The sequence below is a fragment of the Panthera leo genome, chromosome C1, assembly GCF_018350215.1.
Source record: "Panthera leo isolate Ple1 chromosome C1, P.leo_Ple1_pat1.1, whole genome shotgun sequence".
In the NCBI taxonomy this organism is placed as follows: Eukaryota; Metazoa; Chordata; class Mammalia; order Carnivora; family Felidae; genus Panthera; species Panthera leo.
In genome coordinates, this window is record NC_056686.1 from 74,817,140 (window position 1) to 74,844,072 (window position 26,933).

The 26,933-nt window shown below is 38.1% G+C and overlaps 1 protein-coding gene across 6 annotated transcripts in view; it reads right to left on the minus strand.

Moving 5' to 3' along the window:
• Positions 1-26,933, minus strand: part of KYAT3 (kynurenine aminotransferase 3) — an 80,954-nt gene that overhangs the window by 28,968 nt on the left and 25,053 nt on the right. For all 6 annotated transcript variants that reach the window (XR_006206267.1, XR_006206269.1, XR_006206268.1 and 3 more), the window contains exons 3-8: positions 15,430-15,488; positions 14,498-14,642; positions 10,744-10,893; positions 6,636-6,722; positions 5,268-5,393; positions 5,048-5,168 (exon numbers count right to left, since the gene is read on the minus strand). Coding sequence is in view for 2 of the 6 variants with exons in the window: in XM_042952666.1 (XP_042808600.1) it covers positions 5,048-5,168; positions 5,268-5,393; positions 6,636-6,722; positions 10,744-10,893; positions 14,498-14,642; positions 15,430-15,488 (688 nt within the window). In the remaining 4 variants the exon portion in view is untranslated. The remainder of the gene's footprint in view (positions 1-5,047; positions 5,169-5,267; positions 5,394-6,635; positions 6,723-10,743; positions 10,894-14,497; positions 14,643-15,429; positions 15,489-26,933) is intronic.

Below are 26,933 nucleotides of genomic sequence, written 5' to 3' on the forward strand. Positions count from 1 at the left end.
AAATGGATTCATACGTAATCAGTCCATTGTGAAATACTTGCCAATATCTGTAAAGGTAGGAAAACTACATAAATCAGGATGTTATAATTGTATTCTCTGTGGAGTAAAACAAAACCCAAAAATAATAAATAAAGAAAATATTTAGAGAATCAATTCAAAGAAAGAATATTCTAACATTTGATATAAATATCCTATCATTTCAAGTTTTGAAACAGTTCTAGTATTCCAAAAGAATACCATGACACATGTCCCACTTTCCTATTTGACCAGAGAAAATCTAAACTATGTATAATGCAGAGTATCACCTCCTTTAAAGTAATAATATGTATCCAAAACCCAGAAAGTCTATTAGTAAACACAATATTTAGAAATAAGTTCTTTAAGGGGCACCTGAGTGGCTCTGTCGGTTAAGCATCCATCTTCTGCTCAGATCATGATCTCGCCATTCCCGAGTTCCAGCCCTGCATCAGGCTCTGTGCTGAAAGCTCAGAGCCTGGAGCCTATTTCAGATTCTGTGTTTCCCTCTCTTTCTCTGCTCCTCCCCTGCTTGTGCTCTGTCTCTCTCTCACAAATAAACAAACATTAAAATCAGAAATAAATTCTTTGAAATTAAGAATTACCCAGAGAAACGAATACAATCCTAACATGTTTTCTTAAGTTATATCCAAAGGAAATCAAAACTACCCACATGTCAAATGTAGGTTTCATTCACAAAACATCAATGTAATAGTTTTGGTATAATATTTTTTTGAAAAGAGCTAAGCAATTTTGATGGCTATTTTAGCCATTTTAAAAAATGGATGTCTTTTTTCAAGCAGTAAGCTAATCAACTGAATAACTTACAAGGAATTTTATATTATTTGTCTAAATGCCAAAAGATTAGTATATCAATATAAATGTATTAATATCTTTTTTATAGAAGAGAGGTTTCTCTGTTGACTGACATGTCATTTTACAGAAATGCAGAGACATCATTTGAATCAAGAATCTGATCCAAGAACAAATTCTACTACTTCATTAAAAAGGGCCCTAAGGAATTTTTTTAAAACATCTGGATGTTCATATCCTCTCCGAGACTTGGGGAGCCACAGAAATTAAAGCAAACAGATAGAACAGAAGACCACAACACTGTGTGTGAATCTAGAAGAAAAAAAAATCTTTGCATGTCTGATCATTTTTAAAAAATGGTACCTAGGAGTGCCTGGCTGGTTCAGTTGGTAGAGCATGCCACTCTTGATCTCAGGGTTGTGAGTTCAAGCTCCACGCTGGACATAGTGATTACTTACAAAACACAACCTAGGGGCACCTGGCTGGCTGGCTGGCTGGCATGTGAGTCTTGGTCTCGGGGTTGAGTTCAAGCCCCATGGTGGTCGTAGAGATTACTTACAGGCATAAATAAAAGTAAAAAGGAAAACTGATATCTAGTATTAAGCTTAGGTTGCATTTGTATCTGAAAGGCAAGTGGTCATTGCACTTCTCATTTATGACTCGTGGTCTTTAAATCAGCTGCAGCAGCAATAACAGTTATTTACAGGTGGCTTAGGCTTCAACAGAAGTCAGATAAAGATTATAGACAGAAGGAAGAGTGCTACCCCAGGGAAAATGGCCTCAGTGAAAGCATGAGGGTGATGTTAATTCACGATGTATGGCTGGAAAGCTTTATTGTGTTATATTAAAGAACTACTATCACACTCTGCAGATTAATGGAATAGTCACTTTGCATCTTTCGTGTATTCATATTTGACAGAATACCTAAGTTTTCATGGAACCAAACCACTCCCTAAATAATGAAATAGTGAATTCATTTTTTTTCTTGTTTTAACTTTATGGGCTGCTATAACAACTAAAATATCTGAGTTAAAAATATAGGTCTTGGGGCACCTGGGTGGCTCAGTCAGTTAAGCGTCCAACTTCAGATTCTGTGTCTCCTTCTCTGTTCCTCTCCCACTCACACTCTATATCTCTCTCTCTCTCTCTCAAAAATAAAGATTAAACATATATATTTTTTTAAATATATAGGTCTTGATATCTTTAGCAAGTAATATGTGTTACACTTTTACTATGAAGGGCTTATATGAGGTTTAAACAATATAATAAAGGTTTAAACAATAACTCAAGATCATTTAAAGTTATCTATTGGAAAAATATTGCTGAACTCAGTTAACTAAAACTCTAAGGATTTGAGACATTATCACTTAGAAATGAACATATGTGTTGAGTACAAAATTATATTTATTAATTAGCTAGATGCCTATTCCTGTTTAATTGTTAAAAATTACAAAAAAGGGGTGCCTGGGTAGTTCAGTTGGTTAAGTGTCCGACTTCAGCTCAAGTGATGATCTCATGGTTTGTGAGTTCAAGCCCTGCATCAGGCTCTGCACTGACAACACGGAGCCTGCTTGGGATTCTCTCTTTTTCGCTCTCTCTCTCCGCCTCTCCCCCAATCTCTCTCAGAATAAATGAACTTAAACATTTTTTTTAATTACAAAAAATAATTATTTGTCTATGTTGACCTGATTTTCGACTGGGAATGGTTCAATGATCTGAAACAGAGGTCATCAACAAGAAGGGTGAACGAAGGTGAACTCTGATGCAATTTTGACAAGAAACAGCAGTTTGCTGTGTTGAGGCACCATGCCTTGCACATCTCTGGCTGCCTTCTCTGTTTATCAATTCTCCCTGAGAAAATTCTCTTCCATGGGTTCCACCACCAACAAAATTTTGACGACTGCCAAAACCCTTTCCCCTCATAATTTGATCCTAACTGTCAGGCCTATAATTCTACTTGTCTCCAGACATCTTCTCTTCTAGGCCTCATAGAGACTGAAACTTAGCAAGACTAAAGAAAGCATGAGAGGCAGGAATATTCCTTACTCCCCACAGAGCTGCCCCTCCTCTGTACACGTCCACCTCTGCTTACAGGCCTCACCACTGCTGAAGGGGCTGGGCCAGAGATTTCAGAATCCCACTGGCTGGTTCCCTTCCAACCTTCAGATGCTATACTCTGCCCTATTGTTGACTTCTAAATAGCCCACTTGTGTCAACTCCACTGCTAGGGCATCTAACTCACTTCAGGTCCTTGCCTGTAACTGGTTCTTACCTTATAAAACAAATCCAATCAAGGAACCCATTCCCTTGTCTTGGCACACTTCCTGCAGTAGTTCTCAAATTATGCTTCACTGGAACTTTGGTGATCAAATTAATGTGTAGAATTTTTTTTTTAATCAATTTTAAGTTTTCCTCCATGAAATTTTCTCAAGCACCTAAAGTACTACCATTATCTGATAGTGTATGCTACGAACAGTGAAACAAATGAACATTTAGTGAGAGACAAAATCAGAAAAACTCTGATATGTCTGTATCAATGGCTCTTTGTACAAATATGCACACAACCGGGATTTTTATATTGACTCCTTCTAATTATTAAGTTTCTATTAAGAAAATTGCTTCTAGCTTCAGGATGGAAGGCAACGTATCCCTATTCTACAATGTGAACATTGTGGCTTTAAGGTGCTCTATACTAACATTGAGTTTCAGAACCACTTACCTCCTCAACAAGTTTAAACTTTGTTCTCATAATCAAGACTGTCAGAATTACTCTACTTTTCCATTATCATGTGTGACTGTTATAACATATCCTTATAAACCACTTGCCCTAATCTTAAGTATATCTTGATCTGTTATGCCTTCTTGCCTCAGTCCACATTAGTTTATCTGATAGGAATTTTAATGTTTTTAATTTTTATTTTTTGAAGGAGAGAGAGACAGAGCATGAGGGGGGGAGGAGCAGAGCGAGAGGGAGACACAGAATTTGAAGCAGGCTCCAGGCTCTAAGCTGTCAGCACAGAGCCTGATGCGGGGCTTGAACTCACAAACTGTGAGATCATGACATGAGCTGAAGTCAGACGCTTAACTGGCTGAGCCACCCAGGTGCCCCCTGATAGGAATTTTATTTGTACCTCTCTGCTTAACAAATTCCATCTTTTGCCCACTCCTCTGTTGATCTTCTCAAGCAGCTGCTTTGTCCTCCATATTTCTACACTTTAAAACGTACCACAGGGATAATTATGATATATGAAACAACTATTTATATACAAGTGCATTAATTTATTTATTGATATCTGCCACAGTGATTTCAGTTTTTCTTCCCTTATCTCCTTCATATTTCCTATTCATTTCTTCATCAATTACTTTCTGATTACCTAACACGTGCAAGATCCTATCCTAGAAACTGCACATTCAGAAGTCACTAAAACAAACAAATATCCTATGTTCCAGCAGGTTAGAAGTAAACTATATAGAAATAAACTATATATATATTATTATAATAGAAAAAACAAAACAGAACAAAAAAAAAATAAAGCAAAGGAAATTCTGGAAGAAAGACTTATAACTATCTTAAATGTGGCCATAAAAACTGGTATCTGAATAAAGCCCTGGGGGAGATTGAGCCATGTGGATATTTGGGGGGAAAGTGTTTCCAGGCATAGAAAGGGCAAATGTACAGACCCAAAGTTTGCAACCCAGCATATAGTCTTATGGTTGATATCAGTTTAGATAACTCCAGAAGACACCGAGGCAGGGTGTCTTGGGAGATGGCAGGGTAGTAATGATGAAACCTCAGGCAAGAGCCAAGCAGCAATAGCTTACTCGCCCTGCAATTTTCTCCTGTCGACTTGGCATTTTGGCAACTTGCTCAGCAGAGACAGTCCAACTTGGGAACAAGTAAGCTCCCTGTATCTTATGTACCACGTAAAAGATAAATTCTTGATAAAAAGCCAAGGATATGGGCAAAAGTATAACTTCTCTGGTTTCATAGCCTTATAGTATGATCCAAAAATCTCTTCCCCAAAGTTTGTACTGCTTGTCTTTCAGTCTGTTTATTAGTTCACTCAAGCATCATTTATCCAAATCCCATTTAAGTGCTCACACAGACCAATACCCATTGCAAGGACTATTTTAAAGCTGTTCTGGGATCCCTTCCAATCAGTTGTTCCACATGTGCCCAAACACATTTAGATTTGTGACTCTATGTAATAATCAGTACCTATTTTTACATGTTTATTTCCAGTATATACAAGCCATTCATAAACCTCATCACTGATGCAGAGTGTGTCATATTTGATGCAAAGGTCAGCAATTACTTGGAGTTCTTCTTTGGTATATACCTATATGTATTAAAGAAAACAAAAGAGCAGAGCCAATTATGATTCAACATGTGAGACAATGATAGGTCAGAAGACTGTATAAAGAGATCAAAGACTCACCTTGCCAATGGGGTTATGTGGAGTATTCAGTATAATCGCTTTGGTTTTGGAGTTAAACTTACTTGCCAGTTCTTGAGGATCCAATGTCCAGTCAGAACTAGACCATTTTTTCCCATCGACAGGTTTCTACATATGAAGAATCAAGATGTGATTTAATCCAATTAATTCATGTTTGCTGTCTTACAAATAAATAACCTAATGGCACAGGTTGGCGGGGCAGAGTAGAGAAAGGCATGGCAAAGGTAACTGAATAAATGACTAACAAAGAAAATAGAAATAACTAAGCTTTCATTCTGCCTTAAGTGCCCAAGAGGACTTAAGTCTCATGCTCACACCTAGTAAATGGGAAAATAAACTCTGTCAACACAAACAGCTGTTAAAGTATGTACATGCCTTCAAAGGAGCCAGCTATAACTATGGTTAACATGTCTGAGACTGTAAGGCTAATACAAGATTCTGTGATTCACCTTAGTGTATTACTTATTATAGTAAGATGTTTAAAAAAGACAATAGTAGCATACTTTATTAAATTCCTTAGTAGCAAAATTAAAAAAAATAATTCATTCATAATTCCGAGATCAGACGAGATCGGGCACATTCAGGGTGGTTTGTCCTTAGACAATTCATTCATAATTCAACAAGCATTTATAAAGCACCCAGCATATACCCTACACTGTTAGTCACTAGGGAGCAGGGCTATAAAAGTGAGTTAGAAATAGTCTCTGGGGTGCCTGGCTGGCTCAGTCGGGTGGAGTGTGCAATTCTTCATCTCAGAGTTGCAGGTTCGAGCCCCATGTTGGGTGCATATTACTTAAAAATAAAATCTTAAAAAAAAAAAAAAAAAAAAAAAAGAGGGGCGCCTGGGTGGCTGAGATGGTTGAGCATCTATTTTACTCTTGATTTCAGCTCAGGTCTTGATCTCAACAGTTCATGGGTTCGAGCCCCACATCGGATTCTGTGCTGACAGTGTGGAGCCTGCTTGGGAGTCTGTCTCTCTCTCTCTCTCTCTCTCTCTCTCTGCCCCTCCCCTACTCCTGCATGCTCTCTCTCAAAATAAATAAACATTAAAAATGAGGAAAAAAAAAGAATTGGTCTCTGATCTGGTGGTGTTCATAGTTTATGGGGGAGACACATAACCACAAAAGAATGTCACATATAGTGTGGATATTGATACAACAGAGACACATGGCAAACACAGTGATAAAGCAATAACAGCTGCCCTCTTAAAGATGTTGATTACCTTCAGCCATTGTAGAGATACACAGTAAATCCCAAAATGTAATAAAAGTAGAAACTTCATCAGTGACAAAGCAATTCTGTATATTTTCAAAGCATCTTAAAGTATATGTATCGCATTGGCAAACTTACAGGTCTTAGGGGAATAAAAACAGGTGTTGCTCCAGCCATTCTCACCATGGGCTCATAGCAGTCATAGAAAGGTACTATTACTATGACCTAAAATAAAAACCAAATAAGAATGTAACATATCAATCATTCATTCATTTAAAATACATTGTGTACCTCCTATGTGTGAGGTGCTGTCCTACATGCTGAAATGCAGCAATGAAAGAACTGGCCTTCCTTGCCTTCATGCCTGCCTCTTCGTGGGAGAGGACATGGAAGAGACGTTAGAGACAGATGTGTCCAGGGAGTTCTGGCTCTCTTAATGAGATCCACAGAAGGGCTTACAGTGGGGATTCTTGAAATTATATGCAAAACTTTACATGTGCCTAGGTAGATTTTTCTGGGGAAAGAGGCCATAATTCCCATCACATCCTCCAAAGAATGTTCCAGCCAAAAACATGAAGAATTTCTTTAAATTTTAGATGACAAACAAACAAAAAAATCAGAGAGGGGCAGAAGCAAAAGACTCTGAGGAAAGATAACAGCAATGCTCTCCATTATGGAGAACTAACTTATAAGTATTATCCTGAGAATAAAGATGTTTCTCTTTGGTCAAAAGCACTCCAAAACAAACAATGGACGCAGGGAGACTAGTTAAGATGCTACTGTTATTGTCTGATACCCTCAGTTTCCCTCTGGTGACTTATACCTAGCTAGATTCAGTCTTTTTTCCCAATCTCTTGAGATATATTCCTTGTTCCTTTGCCCCTACATGCTCTCTCTCAGTCACCCGTGGGCTGGCTTTTAGGTCAGTGGGCCAATCCAACCAGTCCCTTTGGTATTCCACCCAGAGTCCACCAGCTTGGATCTAAGTAAGCATCCCTGATTTTTTACTTTTCTGTAAGGAAAGTCTGAACACATAATTTATATCTTTCATGTATATTCAATTTTTATTATCTTTTTAAACCTAACAATATTACATGAAAACTTCATATTATTACAGTTTTAATGTTTATTATCTTTTAAGGAATTTTTTTTGATGTTTATTTATTTTTGAGAGAGATAGAAGCAGTGTGAGAGAGGAAGGGCCAGGGCTGGAGGGAGAGGGAGACACAGAATCTGAAGCAGGCTCCAGGGTCTGAGCTGTCAGCACAGAGCCTGATGTGGGGCTTGAACTCAGGGACCAGGAGATATGACCTGAGCCGAAGTTGGACACTTAACTGACTGAGCCACCCAGGCGCCAACCCCCACCCCCCGCTGTTTGGTTTTTTCTTTTTAATATTTATTATCTTAATGGCTATTTGGGAGTCTACTGAATTCTAAAATAAGTTTTAATCATTTGCTTATATACATAACAATGCTATATTTATTTGTGAGTATGTGTAGTTTCTCTATTTTTAAAAATGTTTATTTATTTTGAGAGAGAGAGAAAAAGTGCAGAGAGAGGCAGAGAGAGGGAGAGAGAGAACCCCAAGCAGGCTCCACACTCAGTGCAATGTGGGGCTCAATCCCACAACCGTGAGACCACGACCTGCACCGAAATCAAAAGTCAGATGCTTAATTGACAGAGCCACCCAGGTGCCCCTGTAGTTTCTCTATTTTTAAACAGTTGAATAAATTCACATGATTGTTATTTTGCTAGATTAAAGAGTATAAACATTTTTAGGGCACGTTATACATACATACAGTCAAATTGCTTTAGGAAATTGGATAACTATAATTTCCTAAGTCAACACTAAGTTGTCTCACTTAACTTTTGTTGGCTAAATTAGTGATATCTAACTGTTGTTCCAAATTTTTTTTTAATGTTTATTTATTTTTGAGAAAGAGACAGAGATAGAGACAGAGTGTGAATGGGGGGAGGGGAAAAGAGAGAGGGAGACACAGAATTCAAAGCAGGCTCCAGGCTCTGAGCTGTCAGCACAGAGCTTGATGTGGGGCTCAAACCCACAAACTGTGAGACAATGACCTGAGCCGAAGTCGGACGGTTAACCAACTGAACCACCCAGGCACACCACTAACTCTTGTTCTACATTTGCACATTTAATATGTATTTCATATGATGTGAAGTAACTCTTCAAGGCCTTTCTCACTAAAGTCATATAAGGCTGTTACATTCTAAAGCCCCTTCATTTCTACTAGTCATTCAACTCACATTGAGTACCTACTATAAAATCTGCTATGTTAGGTGTTAGGTAATGGGAAGGACAAAGAAATGAACTTTGTTCGTTCCCTCTGGGAATGGATCTTTCCCTCAAGGGAACTGTAAGCTCTTAATTAGTCTGTGAAATTCTCAGGGACCAAGATGACCTATCTTTGAACCCTAGTGAGAAACCTAGTACCTGATTTGAAGTGAGATATAAAAGAAAACTGGGAGGAAGCGAGGTAAAATTGAAAGAATATACTTGATATTCTTTGCTGTAATTTCTTTATTTTTATGATGGGAATAATTCCCCTCACTTTCTGAAGAGTATTTATTGAGCACTCAGTATTTTAGGGACTGGCAATATAGCAATAAACTTTCTACTGTGAGAGACCATAAACAAGAAAAAAACAGAAGTAAATTAGATAATTTCAGATAATAACAAATACTATAAAGAAAATATAACAGGTCAATGTGACAGAAAGTGACACGTGTGTGATTTCAAAATATCAGATACAGTGATCAGGGAAGAAAGAATAAAGAAGGTCAAGGGCTGAGCCTCTGGGATGCAAAAAGAGGAAGCAACAAAGGATTAACAACATCAAAGAATGAGATAAAACTTTCAACTATTTTACAGGATTAAAGGAGATTATGTATATGAAAGTGTAACTGCACTTCCTTAAGATGTTTCCTTAAGTAGCTTATTGTCTGGCATAGTAGAGAGAATTAGAGATGTAAAAGAGGAACATAATACAATGTAGTAGCAGTATCTTGTATGTAAGAGGTACAGAGAGTGCCATGAGAGTTCAAAGAAAGGAATTAACAACATAGATCATGGTAAATATTCAGCAGTGCCTCTCTGGAGTTTCCCAGGCCTACATTAGTAGAGTCAATCACTTCTTTCTGTCACTACTGTAACATACACACACATTCCTATTCACCTGCTTGCGAGTCTATCTCCTCTACTAGATGGGGAACTCCTTCCACACAGAAACTGTCTTTTAATTTTTTTTTTTTTAACGTTTATTTATTTTTGAGACAGAGAGAGACAGAGCATGAACGGGGGAGGGTCAGAGAGGGAGACACAGAATCTGAAACAGGCTCCAGGCTCTGAGCTGTCAGCACAGAGCCCGACGCGACGCTCGAACTCACGGACCGCGAAATCATGACCTGAGCCGAAGTCGGCCGCTTAACCGACTGAGCCACCCAGGCGCCCCAGAAACTGTCTTTTAAAAATCTCCCACAGTGCCTATTATGGGAGATCCTCAGTGATTTCTGAATGAATGAATGAAAGAGGTCAGGAAATACTGAAGCAGGGGTATTGGAATAATAGGGAAAGAGTCCCAGTACTAAAGCAGAAATCACACAACCTTCTTGTTACACATCCCTCACATGCTGCTGCTAACAGTGCCGAGCACAAAAACACACTGACCAAATACTGGCTGACTGAGTTCAGATAAGGGTAATTTTAGTAGTGCAAACTAAAGATTCATTTTCCCCATCATGGTTGGCCCCTTCCACTTACCCTTCTCTAGATAGGCTATAGAAATAAGAATGAGTCACATGCAGCAAAACAGATGAATCTCACAGACATAATGATAAATGAGAGAAGCCAATTCAAGAACATACTGTGTGATTCCATTTATATTACATTAAAGAGCAGGTAAAATGAGCCTATGGTGATAGAAGACAGAAGAGTGGTTACCTCTGGGAGAATATTAACTAGGAAGAGGCATAAGGGAGCCTTCTGGGTGCTGGGAATGTATTATATCTTCATCTGGCTGGGGTTACATGGATATATGTATATATGTAAATATACACACAGGTAAAAAATGTATCAAGCTGTACACTTAAGATCTGTGAATTTTACTCATATGCATTACACTTCAAAAATAATTAAAAATAGTGTAAAATAAGTAACAGATTCAAAGGCAATACAGATGATAATAATGATTGCTATGGGTAAGATGATAATCTTAATATACTTACTTCATCTCCCTCATCAATTAATCCTTGAATGGTATTAAAAAGAGATCCATATGCTCCTACTGTCACAAGGATTTCTTTATTTGGATTGATTTGCTTTTGATAAATTTTTTCATATAAGCAGGATAGAGCTTTCACAAGCGATGGATGACCCTGTTGAATAAAAAAGAAAAAAACCTTGAATTTGATTATGGGATCTACTTCTTGGAAGCAATCTGGATTTAAAATGAAAGAATTTTTAAAATTTGGGTTTTTTGTTTATAATTATCCAAATAAAATTTTTATTTTTTTGATGAAAATAAAAAACATTTTTCCCTACTCACAGACAGTTCCTACATGAATGGTCATGAAAACTTGCTAATGACTAAAAAATCCCCATTAAATGATTGATTTGGAATTCAAAATTCCAACATGTTTGCTTTGATAAAAATTGACATCAGTACCAAATATACCTTTGACAGTACCTTTTTGGACAGCCATGAAATCATATTGAACTACTTTATTTTTGATAGTAATTAAATTATACTGAATAGAGTTGGACTTTTTTGCAATTAAAATTAAAAAGCCTGCATTGACAGTATATACCCTGAATCTGTTCTTCCAGGTTACCAAAGAGTAAGTTATTATGCCAATCAACGGATGACAGAGTGAGGGCAAACACAAATTCCCCAAAGAAACACCCATTAGTGCTGATGTGACAGCTAATGTTAGGAGGAAGCAGGACATTCTTCATGACAGCCAAGAGGGGAGGAGTCATCTAAGAGAAGAACCTTCACCAGAGGAACGAAGGGACTATAAATGCACAAAGTCTGAGACATGCGGGGAGTCTTAACTCCTTGATTAGTGCTTCCTCAATTCTTTCCTTCTATGTTCCCTGTTCTTCCCTCCTTCTCTTTTATTTCCCTTCCCATCCCCCTTCTTTGTCTATCTGGTATCAAAGTCAATATTACTTATTTTTTCTTGTGTAGCATGTACCTCTTGTTTTTGCTTTTGGAGAATGATCTTGATTTTCTGTCAGTTCCAAATAAGAGTCTAAGTGCAGGGCAAGTGCCCTTGTTTGCAAAGCACCTAGAGCTCTGAATAAACTGGTCAGGACACAGGACAAGATGGAGGTTGGCAGGATATACCCCATGTTTATGAAGTAAGTTATCCATCCCAGTTTATGTGAAAAGGAGGCTCTTTTTTCAAAGATACTTTTATTTGTCACCTTTGTCAGAATGTTAGCTAGTATGTCACAGACCCCCACACAGTTAAAACCAATAAAAACAAAGCTATAGCACATTTCTCATATTTTGAGATGAGAGATATTACAATATGAGAGAAATTAAGTATAATTAATAGGGGAGGTGATAGAACAAAGCCACTAAACTAAAAAATAATAGCAAGAGAAAAGACTACTTAAATTCAACCTCAAAAAAATATACATGATTTGTGGAAAGAGCAGGAAATTGTCACTACTTCCAGAAATCCAAAATTCCCTTTGAATTTCATTTCAATGACAGGTCTAACAAACTCTAGCAAAGGGTGATCTGAAAGCAACTATAAACACTACACATCTTACCTCAGAATTATAAGGGTCTGTGTCTTAAAGAAATTTTTACTTATAAAAATAAAGTATGCTTCATATAATATTTAAAACTAGGCAGAGATGTGTAAAAAAAAAAAAAAAAATTATGTTCTCTCCTCAACAACCTTCCATCTCATCTCCCTGAGGTGACCAATGTCGTCCACGGCCTGGTGACAGTGCAACACCATTCCCTGTGCTTATACTAACATACAAACACATATACATACATACTCACATATATTTATAAAACCTGAAAAATATTTAAAGAATGGGCATGGTTATGATCTAATAAAACTTTATTTATACAAACTCAGGAGTGAGTCAGATATGGATCAAGGCCATAGGCTGCCAAACTCTACTATGGATCAACTTAGAGAGAACTGACAACAATATTCCGTCTCCCAGTCTGTTGGATATCACATTATGACTCCATTTATATAGGTCTTCTTTAATGTCTCTCAGCAATGTTTTATAGTTTTCAGCACACAGATCTTGTGTATATTTTAAAACATCAGTTCAAATATTTAATGCTTTGGGATGCTATTATAAATGATATTTCAAAAAATCTTAACCAGCTGCTCATTTTTAGTATACAGAAATACAATTGATTTTTATCTATTGGCCTTACACCCTGAAACCTTGCTCAATTCACTTACTACGTTGTGGCACTTTTTTTGTAGAATCTAGGAAACTTTGGATATCCTAAGTATTTCATCACAGAAGGACAGGGATTGATAGACAGGTAAAGAGGAAGAAAGTGGGCGCCTGGGTGGCGCAGTCGGTTAAGCGTCCGACTTCAGCCAGGTCACGATCTCGCGGTCCGTGAGTTCGAGCCCCGCGTCGGGCTCTGGGCTGATGGCTCGGAGCCTGGAGCCTGTTTCCGATTCTGTGTCTCCCTCTCTCTCTGCCCCTCCCCCGTTCATGCTCTGTCTCTCTCTGTCCCAAAAATAAATAAAAAACGTTGAAAAAAAAAAAAAATTAAAAAAAAAAAAAAAGAGGAAGAAAGTAACTAATTGGAAAAAGAGGTTATTAATTAAGAGGCCAGTGCTGATGGCCTAATAAATGCATGTGTTAATGGCAGAGAAAATATGTGCATTGAGAGAATATTCTCTGCAAATTGGTATAGTCACTGTGGAAGACAGCATAGAGGTTCCTCAAAAAATTAAAAATAGAATTGTAAATGCAAATCAAAACCACAATGAAATATCACCTTATAGCTGTCAGAATGGCAAAAATAAAAAACTCAAGAAACAACAAGTGTTGGCAAGGAGGTGAAGAAAGGAAGTTCTAGCACTAGCGGTGTGAATGCCAATTGGTACAGCCACTGTGGAACAGTACAGAGCTTCCTCAGAAAATTAAACAGAGTTACCATAGGATCCAGTAATTCCACTGGATACTTACCCAATAAATTTGAAAACACTAATTTGAAAAGATATATGCACCCCTATATTAATAGCAGCGCTATTTACAATAGCCAAACTATGGAAGCAGCCCAAGTGTCCATCAATAGAATGAATGGAAAAGAAGAGTTGGTATAAATATATACAATGGAATATTACTCAGCCATAACAAAGAATGAAACATGGATGGAGCTAGAGTATAATGCTAAACAAAGAAGACAGCTAGAGAAAGACAAATACCTTATGATTGCACTAAGATGTGGAATTTAAGAAACAAAACAAAGGGAAAAAAAGAGAGAGGGACAGAGACAAGCCAAAAACCAGACTCTTAACTATAGAGAACAAACTAATCTGTTAGCAGAGGGGAGATGAGTAGGAGGACGAGTGAATAGGTTATAGAGACTAAAAGTACATGTACCATGATGAGCACTGAGTAATGTACAGAATTGCTGAATCATTATTCTGTATACCTGAAACTAACATAACACTGAATGTTAACTCCACTGCAATTAAGAAAAAAAAACTGGAGGAAAAAAGAGAATATTCTCTCTTCCTTGTTGCCATTAGACCCTATGCTGGAACAATGGTAAAGGACTATGGAGGTGTTAGAAGTTGGGGATGGCTCCTTCTAGGAGATCAGGGCAAGGATGGGGGTTTCTCTGATTATCTGTTTGGGACAGTTGGCCCCAGAAAGCCAATTACAGAGAAGTGATAGAAGTTCACTTCACCTTTCACACACAATACAACATAAAATACAAGTTCATGTCACACATGGTCTTAATATACTTACAAAGCCTCGTGTATACTGGTTCAGGCTATCGATTGCTGCAATCTTTGATAATTCTTCCTTTACATATATAGGAGGGGATATATCTGGAAGGCCTTGGCCAAGATTCACAACAGAGGGGTCTGCGGCCAACTTGGTAAATTCAATCCTAAAATTAAAAAATACTAATAAGTACCATAATTACAAAGTTAGATTTTTATGCCTCATAATCTTTTTTACTTTTTATAAAATGTTATTTATTTACTTTGAGAGAGAAAGAGAGACAGCATGAGTGGAGGAGGAGGAAAGAAAGAGGGAGATAGAAAATCCAAAGCAGGCTCAGCACTGTCAGCACAGAGCCCGACACGTGGCTCAAACTCATGAAACTATGAGATCATGACCTGAGCTGAAACCCAGTGTTGGATGCTTAACCGAATGAGCCACCCAGGCATCCCTTATACCTCATAATCTTAACATTAAAACTGAAAAACTAAGACCTACTTTAGTCTTACAGATAAAAAAAAAAAAAAAATGAGTTCCCCCCCCAAAATTTTACCACCTACAAAATGACTTTACCTAATAAGATGATAGCTGAATTAATTAACTTAAAAATTTCTTACAAATCTCAATTCCATGACACCGACAGTTTCATCATCTATTTTTTTTCCTCAACCACACCAGCGGCTGCTAGCTAATGGACTACAAATTAAGTGCCATGTGGGCATCATCCAAATTTGTCCTTTTCTCTATTTGCAGGCTTAACACATGTGCTAAATGAATAAATCAGTGTATGGATCCTTAACTTCCTTACGATTCCACTTAATGAATAAATTAAAATAAGTGCTTTTATTTGTAGACTGTAGATAAGGCTAAAAATTCCCAATATAGGTGTGTATATAAAATGTATAGGAAAAAAAACTTCACCAAATTATTATTGTTTACTCTGAGGTACTCACCACACATTACTATCAAGGCCTTCAATTCGTTTTGCATTGGTGATTTTCAAAGACATTTTCTGAAAGATATAAATATTGAAAGTTTTTAAATTTCTTTAATAAAAATTCAAGGGGCGCCTGGGTGGTTCAGTCGGTTGAGCATCCGACTTCAGCTCCAGTCATGATCTCATGGTTCCTGAGTTCGAGCTCCACAATGGGCTCTCTGCTATCATCGCAGAGTCTGCTTGGGATCCTCTGTCTCCTTCTCTTTCTCTTTCCCACCTGCGCATGCTCTCTCTCTCTCTCTCTCTCTCTCTCTCAAAAATAAGTAAAACATTTAAAATGTTTTCAAAAAGTCAGAAAATCATGGGTAACTACCTTTTTCCTATTGTCACCACAGAAAAAGCAGTGCCACAATGACAAATGCTATGTGTAGCATTTGTCAATACAAAATTCTGAAGAGGAAGTCCTCTCCCACCAACTGCCCCAAGGAATGCTTTTTCTAAGGAACCATAGATGTTTATCTTCTCACATAAGAACAAAAATATCATCCTAGCCTAAACAACATAAACTAATATGAAGGCCTGAAATGTACTGAAGAGAACAATAATGATACTAAAAAAAAAAAAGTCAGTTTAAAAAAATACCTTGAGTCATTCTCTGAAGATCATTTTAGGTAAGATGTATGAACAGCTCCACAAGTAAGTTCCTTGTATTGCATACAAGAAGCACTCAACAAATGGTTTTAAAACTCAATACAGAGCTCCAAATAGTAATAGCTCACATCATTTTTTTTTAATTTTATCTTTTATTTTTTAAAATTTACATCCAAATTAGTTAGCATATAGTAAACAATGATTTCAGGAGTAGATTCCTTAATGCCCCTTACCCATTTAGCCCACCACCCGCCCCCGCCACACACAACCCCTCCAGTAACCCTCAGTTTGTTCTCCATATTTGTAAGTCTCTTCTATTTTGTCCCCCTCCCTGTTTTTATATTATTTTTGTTTCCTTTCCCTTATGTTCATCTGTTTTGTTTCTTAAAGTGCTCATATGAGTGAAATCATATGATTTTTGTCTTTCTCTTGACTAATTTCACTTAGCATAATACCCTCCAGTTCCATCCACGTAGTTGCAAATGGCAAGATTTCATTCTTTTTGATTGGCGAGTAATACTCAATTGTGTGTGTGTGTGTGTGTGTGTGTGTACACACACACACACACACACACACCACATTTTCTTTATCCATTCATCCATCGATGGACATTTGGGCTCTTTCCATACTTTGGCTATTGTTGATAGTCACATTACTTTTTTTTAAATTTTTTTACGTTTATCTATTTTTGAGAGTGAGAGAGACAGAGCATGAATGGGAGAGGGGCAGAGAGAGAAGGAGACACAGAATCTGATGCAGGCTCCAGGCTCTGAGCTGTCAGCATAGAGCCTGATGCAGGGCTCCAACTCCCAGACTGCGAGATCACGACCTGAGCCAAAGTCGGCCGCCTAACTGACTGAGCCACCCAGGTGCCCCAATAGTTCACATTATTGAGTACTGAGTACATACCAGGTACTGTTCTAAGTGTTTTACATAATTAACTCATTTACAATTCACAACAACTCTATGTGGTAGTTCTCTTATCAGCCATCATTTACATTGGAGTAAAGTGAGGTACAGAGGATAAAGTTACGGAACTTTACTCATCTGCCCAAGTTTATAAAAGCTTGTGTAACATTTTAACCCACACAGATTCTTTTTTTTTTTTAATTTATTTTACATATTTGTTTTGAGAGAGACTGAGAGAGTGCAAGTGGGTAGAGGCAGAGAGAGAGGAGAAAATTCCAAGCAGACTCTGCACAGTCAGCACAGAGCCCGATGCGAGGCTTGAACTCATAAAACTGTGAGATCATGACCTGAGCTGAAATCAACAGTTGGAGGCTTAACCCACTCAGTCACCCAGGCGCTCCAAAACCCAAACAGATTCAACTCAGGATTTGAACCCAGGCAGTTTGACTCCAGAGTACATACTCAGACCTATTTCTATATACTGTCTTTTATGTAAAAAGACCTTACAAAAAATAGTACAAGAATGCTGCCTCCTAAGAAAAGTATATTATAAATTTAGATCAAGTCGGAGGCGCCTAGGTGGCTCAGTTGGTTAAGAGTCCAACTTCAGCTCAGGTCATGATTTCGCGGTTCGTGGGTTCAAGCCCCATGTTTGGTTCTGTGCTGACAGCATGAGGCCTGGAGCCTGCTTTAGATTTTGTCTCTCTCTCTCTCTCTCTCTCTGCTTTAGATTTTGTCTCTCTCTCTCTCTCTCTCTCTCTCTCTCTCTCTGTCCCTCCCTCTCTCTCTCTCTCCCAAAAATAAACATAAAAAAATATATTTTTTTTAATTTAGATCAAGTCTACTTACATCAAGCAAGCTAGGGATATGGTAGAAAAATATTAAAAGTTAAAATTGATGGTATAACATACAATTTCTTAGTTCTCTAGATTTTAAAATTAAGTTTATACTATATTCCCAAAGCACTGAATTAGCCTTGAATTCACTGTTAACAAGCTGCTGGGGGAAAAATAAAAATGATTGGCAGCATTTTTACAAAGATTTTCCTAATAGAATATTAAAGTAATTTTAATTCAATCTGGGAGGAAGATAATGATAACGGTTACTAAATAGACCATTGTGCATTCCAACAATGGAGCCCAGAAGAATATCTTTTTACTCTTCTATTTTTTAATCTTTGAAACTCCAGTGACGTAAATCACATGCAAATTCTCCAGAGGCTAATGCACCTTCCAGAATAGCTTTATGATTAAGTACCCACCTGAACATGATGCTATTCTAGAAACTACAATTATAAAACTAAAAAGTCCTGGCATGATAGACAGAAAAAGATATTTTAACAACTGTCCTTAGAAACAACATTTCTAAGAAAATGTTTAAAACTTAATGATTCATTCAGCATGTGTCTACACACACAAAGGACAGATTCATATATTAAAAAAGTGAGCAAAGTCTGCAGCAGATAATTTAGACATAAAGTCCAATTTTCCTTATTTAGGTAACTGAAGGCAAATCACATTTCCAGATTTAATTTTAAAATTTGTGTTCAGAACAGCCTCTTCTCTCACCACCTCCCTGCTTCTGCTTTGTCCCACCCCTATACCCCAACCATTCTAATGGTATAGAAATAGTCATAGTATATAAATCAGTCATACTATAGAAATTAGTAACTCTTGGATCTGATACATGACATAACTAGCAAAGCACAGATAGGATCAGTCATCATGGCTACTGAAAGACTTTGCAAATAGAAACAGATGTTTACAGGTGAAATAGGTCCCTATGGAAGAGGTTAAATGCAGGAAGGTAACATAAACATGAATAGTTCCTTTACATAATAATATATTCTACTTTCAAAAGTCCCCAAAGATTAAGATAGACCTAAGTATACTATTTAGTAAATTAGTTAGTATATACTAGTTATTATATACTAGTTTACTTCTGTAGCTTCCATGTGATCATTCCTCTACCTTAATGGTCTTTCTACACCAATGTTCTCAACCTTTTTCGTCACTGCCCCCTTAAGAAGACCTTTTAGATGTTTCTTCTATTCATCTCCCCCACTGCCCCATAAATGAAGGAGTATGAATTTGTCAGTAAGGATTCAGTTTTACAAGGTCACAAGAAGTTGTAATAGTTATGGTTGATTTCACCTGCCAAATACCAGTTTTCTCCCCTTAAGGGCAATAATTCCTCCACTGAGAATGCATGTCCTATACTCAATTCAATCCCTGGTCCCCACCACCCTGCTTCTGCATCTGGCTAACTCCTAATCCACTTGCCACTTTCAGTTCTCATGTTAGACTTCATTTCCTCCAGAGACTGTTTTCTGACTCCGTAAGTCAAGGTTATATTCTCTTTCTATGTACTCCTATTACATGGAGTATTTTCCAGCATTTACTACATAACACTGTAATTTTCCTCTTTATTTATGTACATCCTTCCTTAGACTATAATCTCTGAGGATTATTTCTAGCTTGTTTGCTGATATGTGTATTAATCAAGTTTCTGCAAAGAAACAGAACCAATAGGATGTGCATATATACAGTGATTTATTTAAAGAATTGGCTCATGTGACTTGTGGGGGTCAGCAAGTTTGAAATCTGCAGAGCAGTCCAGGAGACTGGAGACCCAAGAAGAGTTGATTTTACAGCTCAGAGTCTGAAAGCAGTCTGGCGGCAGAATTCCCTTTTCCTAGGGGAGTGTTAGTCTTTTTTTCTCCTAAGGCCTTCAACTGATTGGATCAGGCCCATTCACATTATATAGAGGACAATTTACTTAAAGTCCACTGATTTAAATGTTAATCTCACTTGATAAACACCTTCAGAGACATCCAGACTGATGTTTGAACAAACACCTGGGTTCCTTGACCTCGTCAAATTGATATAAAATTAACTATCACAGTGTCCAACACATAAAACTAGGCCTATCACATAGTAATTTTTCAACAAATATCTGATGAATGAAGAAAACCTCCACATTAGAAGTGAATTTACGGTATCAGCTTAAGTTAGGTATTTACTGTGTCAGTCAGCTTAAGTTAATGTATGCTTCAGTAACAAATGACCTCAAAGTCTTCGTGGCTTAAAATCATGAAGGTTTATTTCTTTTTCATACAACAGATCCACTCAATGTCAGCTGCTACTCTGCTCCATGTCACAGTCACTCTGAGACATAAGCTGGTGAAATAGTCTCTATTTGGAATACTGTCAGATTCATAGCAGAGGGAAACAAATTTTTAGTCTCTGCTTAAACTGCACACACCACTTCTCCTCACATTATATTGGCCAAAGCAATTTCATGGCTAAGCCTGATACCAACATAGCAGAAATGAAAGTCTGAAAGTACAAGGATTGCCGTGGGTTGGACTGTGATCCCTCCAAATTCATGTTGAGGCCCTACCACCCAGTACCTCAGAATGTGATCTTATTTGGAAATAAGTTCACTGCAGCTGTAATTGGTTAAATTAAGGTCACGGGTTGGTGGGGGGAGGGGAGGCGCTAATCCAATATGACAGTGGCCTTATAAAAAGGGTAAATTTAGAGACAGTCTGGTATACAGGGAGAATGCCACATGAAGATGAAAGAAGAGAGTCAGGGAATGCCAAAGATTGACAGCAAACCACCAGAAACTAGGGGAAAAGCATCAACAGACTCTTTCTGACATCATACAAAAGAAACCAACCCTGGTACACTTTGCTCTTGGAATTTAAGTCTACAGAACTGTGAGCTGATACAGTTTTGTTGCTTACGCCACTCAGTTTGTAGTACGGTTAAGGCAGCCCGAGGAAATTAAAACAGTGGTGAACATTTACAAGACACCCTATAGTGTCCAAAAACATCAGGATTCAGCAGAAGATGCAAATTCTCACTATATAAGAATTACTGTTCAGAGGAGATCCAGTCTTAGGAAATGAAAATAAAACTGATTTTTTTATTGCATCTCTCAACCCTGAAATACAGGCAGATCAACACTAAACCATCCTGCACACCTAGAAAACTGATTTGAGGATTAACACAACAATCTGCACAATCTAAACCACAGAACTTGGCAGGTACGCAGCATGGAGAGGAGAACTGGGGGAGAGAGAAGCTGTGGAGGGCAGGGAGCTGTTTTTCCTTGCAGAGAGAGGATGGAGATGGGGGAAGAGTACAAGAAAAGCACCCCCCCCAAAAAAAAAAGCAGCTGGAAAGAAAGTGGAAAAGTGGAAATAGCCGCAGAGACTGAACACAAAAGGGAGAAAGGAGAAAGAAGAGTGTTTAAATTCCATTAAGACTCTATAAACAGGGGGAGCGGAGTCTGAAACTTCACAACTCAATATCTGGAGGTGCTCTGGTGGAAAGGGAGAATCCCCAGGAGCAGAGAGCAAGGTTGGAGAGGTCCTCAGGCCACATGGGGAGAGGCGGTTCCCCTGCTAGTAGGACATCTGGTAGAGACTGTGCAGTCACCCCACAGGAAAAGGTCCCAGTGGACTCTGGAGAACAACCACATTCACTGGTGCTGGAACAAAGACGTTACAGGGGAAGCCTGGTGCCAGATGTGTGTTGTGATTTTCCATAAACCCTGAAACACTGCTGCTACACAATCGCGTGAACTTCTTCCAGGGCAGGCTGGCACCCAGACACAGGCTCTGGGCATTGGCAGCAGTGCAGTCTCCTGAACGTTTTGAGGGATGGCTGGCACTTGGCCATTGCTCAGTAAGACCCTCCCCCAGAAGATCTGAGTGAGTCAAAGCTGCAGTCCCATAGAAGTGAGGGGTTGGGAAACACAGCCCCATTTGAGATAAAACTCAGGAGGGAGGTGCTGCTTGGCAGCCTGACGGCTTTATCACGGGCAGTTTAGAAGTGGGGAGTGGACGGAAGCCAGAGACAAAGGAGGGTGCCAGTTGTGGAGAGCACAGAGTTCCAATACAAGAGATTGGGTAGCTGGGTGATGCCATTTTCACCCTTCCTGCGGATAAGCATACATGTCTACATGCGCCACAGCACTCCAGCCCAGTAAGCTAAGCAGGGCCATCAAGTGGAGAATGGACCTGTTACACTAAGCCCTGCCCAACTGGGCCAACAGTGCTCTTGACAAACACAAGTCTCTCTGCCTGCTTAGTTTGCAGACTATAAAGTACTTCATAGCTTGACTTCTCTGGGAAAACAGATATAATTTCAATCATACTGCATTCTGTTCGCTGGTTCTTTTACTCAATTTTTTCCTTTTTCTTTTCTTACTCTTGAATACAGAAAAGAGAAAAAAATCTACTTGTATTTTCCATTTATATTAAAAAATTTTTCTTTAAATTTTTTCTACATTTTTTACTTTTTTGTAAATTTTTTAAATTGTTTTACTTTTATCATTTCATTTTATTCTATTTTATTGTATTCATTTTTTCAAATTTCCAGAAGTTTTCCTTTTTTTCTCCTTATCTTTCCCTTTTTTCTCTAATCTATCAAGCTTCTTTCAACAACCACACCAAAACACACACCTAGGATCTAGCAAACTTTATTTGATGTCTTTGAGTTGTTTTTAATTTTATTATTATTTTTTTACTTTATTAATTCCTTTTCTTCTCCAAAATGATGAAACAAAGGAATTCACCCCAAAAGAAAGAACAGGAAGAAATGAGAGCCAGGGACTTAATCAACACAGATACAAGCAAGATGTCTGAACCAGACTTTAGAATCATGATACTAAGAATACTAGCTGAGGTGGAAAATAGATTAGAATCCCTTTCTGCAGAGATAAAAGAAGTAAAAACTAGTCAGGATGAAATAAGAAATGCTACAACTGAGCTGCAATCTCGAGTGGATGCCATGGCGGCAAGGATGGATGAGGCAGAGTAGCAAATCAGCGATACAGAGGACAAACTTATGGAGAATAATGAAACAGATAAAAAGAAGGAGACTATGGCAAAAGAGTATGAAATAAAAATTGGAGAACTCAGTGACTCTTTAAAAAGGAATAAGAATCACAGGGTTCCCAGAAGATGAAGAGAGAGAAAAAGGGGTAGAAAATTTATGTGAGCACATCATAGCAGAAAACTTTCCTAACCAGGGGAAAGACAGTCATCAAAATCCAGTAAATACAGAGGACTCCCATTAGATTCAACAAAAACCGACCATACCATAGTCAAATTCACAAAATACTCAGGCAAGGAAAGAATCATGAAAGCAGCAAGGGAAAAAAAGAAGTCCCTAACCTACAAGGGAAGACATATCAGGTTCACAGCAGACCTATACAAAGAAACTTGGCAGGCCAGAAAGGAGTGGTAGGATATAGTCAATGTGCTGAATGGGAAGAATATGCAGCCAAGAATTCTCTATGCAGCAAGGCTGTCATTCAAAATAGAAGGAGAGATAAAAAGTTTCCGAGACAAACAAAAATCAAAGGAGTTTGTGACTAGTGAACCAGCCGTGCAAGAAATTTTAACTTCTCTCTGAGGAGAGAAAAGATGAGGGGGAAAAAAAAAAAAGACCAAAAGCAACAAAGACTAGAAAGCACCAGAGAACATTACCAGAAACTCCAACTCTATAGGTGACAGAAAGGCAATAAATCATATCTTTCAGTACTCACTCTAAATGTCAATGGTCTAAACGCTCCAATCAACAGACAGAATATAACAGAACGGATAAGAAAACAAGATCCATCTATATGCTGTTTACAAGAGACCCATATTAAGCCTAAAGACACCTTCAGATTGAAAATAAGGGGATGGAGAACCATCTATCATGCTAATAGTCGCCAAAAGAAAGCCGTGGTAACCATACTTATATCAGACAATCTAGATTTTAAGATAAAGATTGTAACAAGAGGTGAAGAATTGTATTATATCATAATCAAGAAGCCTCAACAAATGTAAACATTTATGCCCCCAACGTGCAAGCACCCAAATATATAAACCAATTAATCACAAACATTGTGTCAAAGAAACTCATTGACAATAACATCATAATAGTAGGGGACTTCAACACTCCACTTACAGCAAAGGAGATCATCTAAACAGAAAATCAACAAGGAAACAAGGGCTTTGAATGACACACTGGGCCAGATGGACTTAACAGATATATTCAGAACATTTCATCCAAAAGCCGAAGTATATGCATTCTTCTTGAGTGTACATGGAACTCCAGAATAGATCACAGAATAGATCACAAACTGGAACACAAATCAGCCCTCAAGTACAAAAAGACTGAGATCATACCATGCATATTTTCAGACCACAACGTTATGAAACTCAAAATCAACCATAAGAAAAAATTTGGAAAGATAACAAATACTTGGAGTATAGGTGGGGTGCCTGGGTGGCTCAGTTGGTTGGACGACCGACTTCAGCTCAGGTCATGATCTCACAGTTTGTGGGCTCGAGCCCCGTGTCAAGCTCTGTGCTGACAGCTCAGAGCCTGGAGCCTACTTCAGATTCTGTGTCTGCCCCTCTGCCTACCCCTCCCCTGCTTACACTCTGTGTCTGTCTTCCAATAATAAATAAACATTAAAAAAAATTTTTTTTTGAAAGAATGAATAGGCTAACCAAGACATTAAAGAGGAAATTAAAAAGCACATGGAAGCCATGGAAATGGTAATACCACAGCCTAAAACCTCTGGGATGCAGCAAAGGTGGTCATAAAAGGGAAGTATATAGCAATTCAGACCTTCCTATAGAAGGAAGAAAGGTCTGTTACACAACCTAACCTCACAGCTCAAAGACCTGGAAAAAGAACAGCAAATAAAACCGAAAACCAGCTGAAAGCAGGAAATAATAAAGATTAGAGCAGAAACCAATGCTATCAAAACCAAAAAAACAGTAGAACAGATCAATGAAACCAGAAGCTGGTTCCTTGAAAGAATTACTAAAACTGTGGGGCGGCGGGGGGGGGGGGGGGGGGGGGGGGGGGGGCACCTGGGTGGCTCAGTTGGTTGAGCGTTCGACTTCAGCTCAAGTCATGATCTCACGGTTCATGGGTTCGAGCCCCGCATCGGGCTCTGTGCTGACAGCTCAGAGCCTGGAGCCTGCTTCAGATTCTGTGTGTGTGTCTCTCTCTCTCTCTGCCCCTCCCCCACTCACACTGTTTCTGTCTCTCTCTCAAAAATAAATAAATTTTAAAAAAAGAAAAGAATTAACAAAATTGATAAGCCCCTAGCCAGTTTGAGCAAAAAGAAAAAGGACCCAAATAAATAAAATCAAGAATGAAAGAGTAGAGATCACAACCAAACACTGCAGAAATACAAACAGTAACAAGAGAATCTTATGAGCAATTATATGCCAATAAAATGGGCAATTTGGAAGAAGTGGACAAATTCCTAGAAACATATAAACTACCAAAACGGAAACAGGAAGAAATAGAAAATTTGAACAGACCCATAACCAGTAAAGAAATTGAAGTAGTAATCAAAAATCTCCCAAAAAAACAAGAGTCCAGGGCCAGAGAGCTTTCCAGGGGGAATTCTACCAAACATTTAAAGAAGAGTTAACACCTATTCTCTTGAAACCATTCCAAAATATAGAAATGGAAGGAAAACTTCCAAACTCTTTCTATGAAGCCAGCATCACCTTGATTCCAAAACCAGACAAAGACCCCACTAAAACTACAGAACAATTTCTTTGATGAACATGGATGCAAAAATCCTCAACAAGATACTAGCCAACCAGATCCAACAATACATTAAAAAAATTATTCACCACGACCAAGTGGGATTTATACCTGGGATGCAGGGCAGGTTCAATATCAGCAAAATAATCAATGTGACACATCACATCAATAAAAGAAAGGACAAGAACCACATGATCCTCTCAATAGATGCAGAGAAAGCATTTGACAAAATACAGCATCCTTTCTCGATAAAAACCCTCAAGAAAATAGAGACAGAAGGATCATACCTCAAGATCATAAAAGCCATATATGAAAGACCCACTGCCAATATCATCCTCAATGGGGGAAACAGAGCTTTCTCCCTAAGGTCACGAACACAACAGGGATGTCCACTCTTGCCACTGTTAACACAGTATTGGAAGTTTTAGCCTTAGCAATCAGACAACACAAAGGAATAAAAGGCATCCAAATTGGCAAGGAGGAAGTCAAACTTTCACTTTTTGCAGAAGACATGATACTCTACATGGAAAACCCAAAAGATTCCACCAAAAAACTGCTAGAACTGATCCATGAGTTCAGCAAAGTCACAGGATATAAAATAAATGCACAGAAATCAGTTGCATTCCTATACACAAACAATGAAGCAACAGAAAGAGAAATCAAGGAATTGATCCCATTTACAACTGCACACACAAAAAAAACAATAAAATACCTAGGAATAAACCTAACCAAAGAGGGAAAAATCTATACACTGAAAACTACAGAAGCTTATGAAAAAACAGAAGACACAAAAAAATGGAAATATATTCCATGCTTCTGAATCAGAAGAACAAACATTGTTAAAATGTCAATATTACCCAAAGCAATCTACATATTCAATGCAATCCCTATCAAAATAACAACAGCATTCTTCACAGAGCTAGAACAGACAATCCTAAAATTTGTATGGGACCATAAAATAGCCGAATAGCCAAAGTAATCTTGAAAGAGAAAACTGAAGCTGGAGGCATCTCAATCCCGGACTTCAAGACGTACTACAAAGCTGTAATCAAGACAATATGATACTGGCACAAGAACAGACACTCATATCAATGGAACAGAATAGAGAACCCAGAAATGGACCCCCAAGTGTACGGCCAACTAATCTTTGACAAAGCAGGAAAGAATATCTAATGGAATAAAGACAGTCTCTTTAGCAAATGGTGCTGGGAAAAGTGGACAGTGACATGCAAAAAAAAAAAACAACAAAAAAACAAAGAACCTGGATCACTTTCTTACACCATACACAAAATTCAACTCAGAATGTATGAAAGACCTAAATGTAAGACAGGAAGCCATCAAAATCTTCAAGGAGAAAGCAGGCAAAAACCTCTTTGACCTC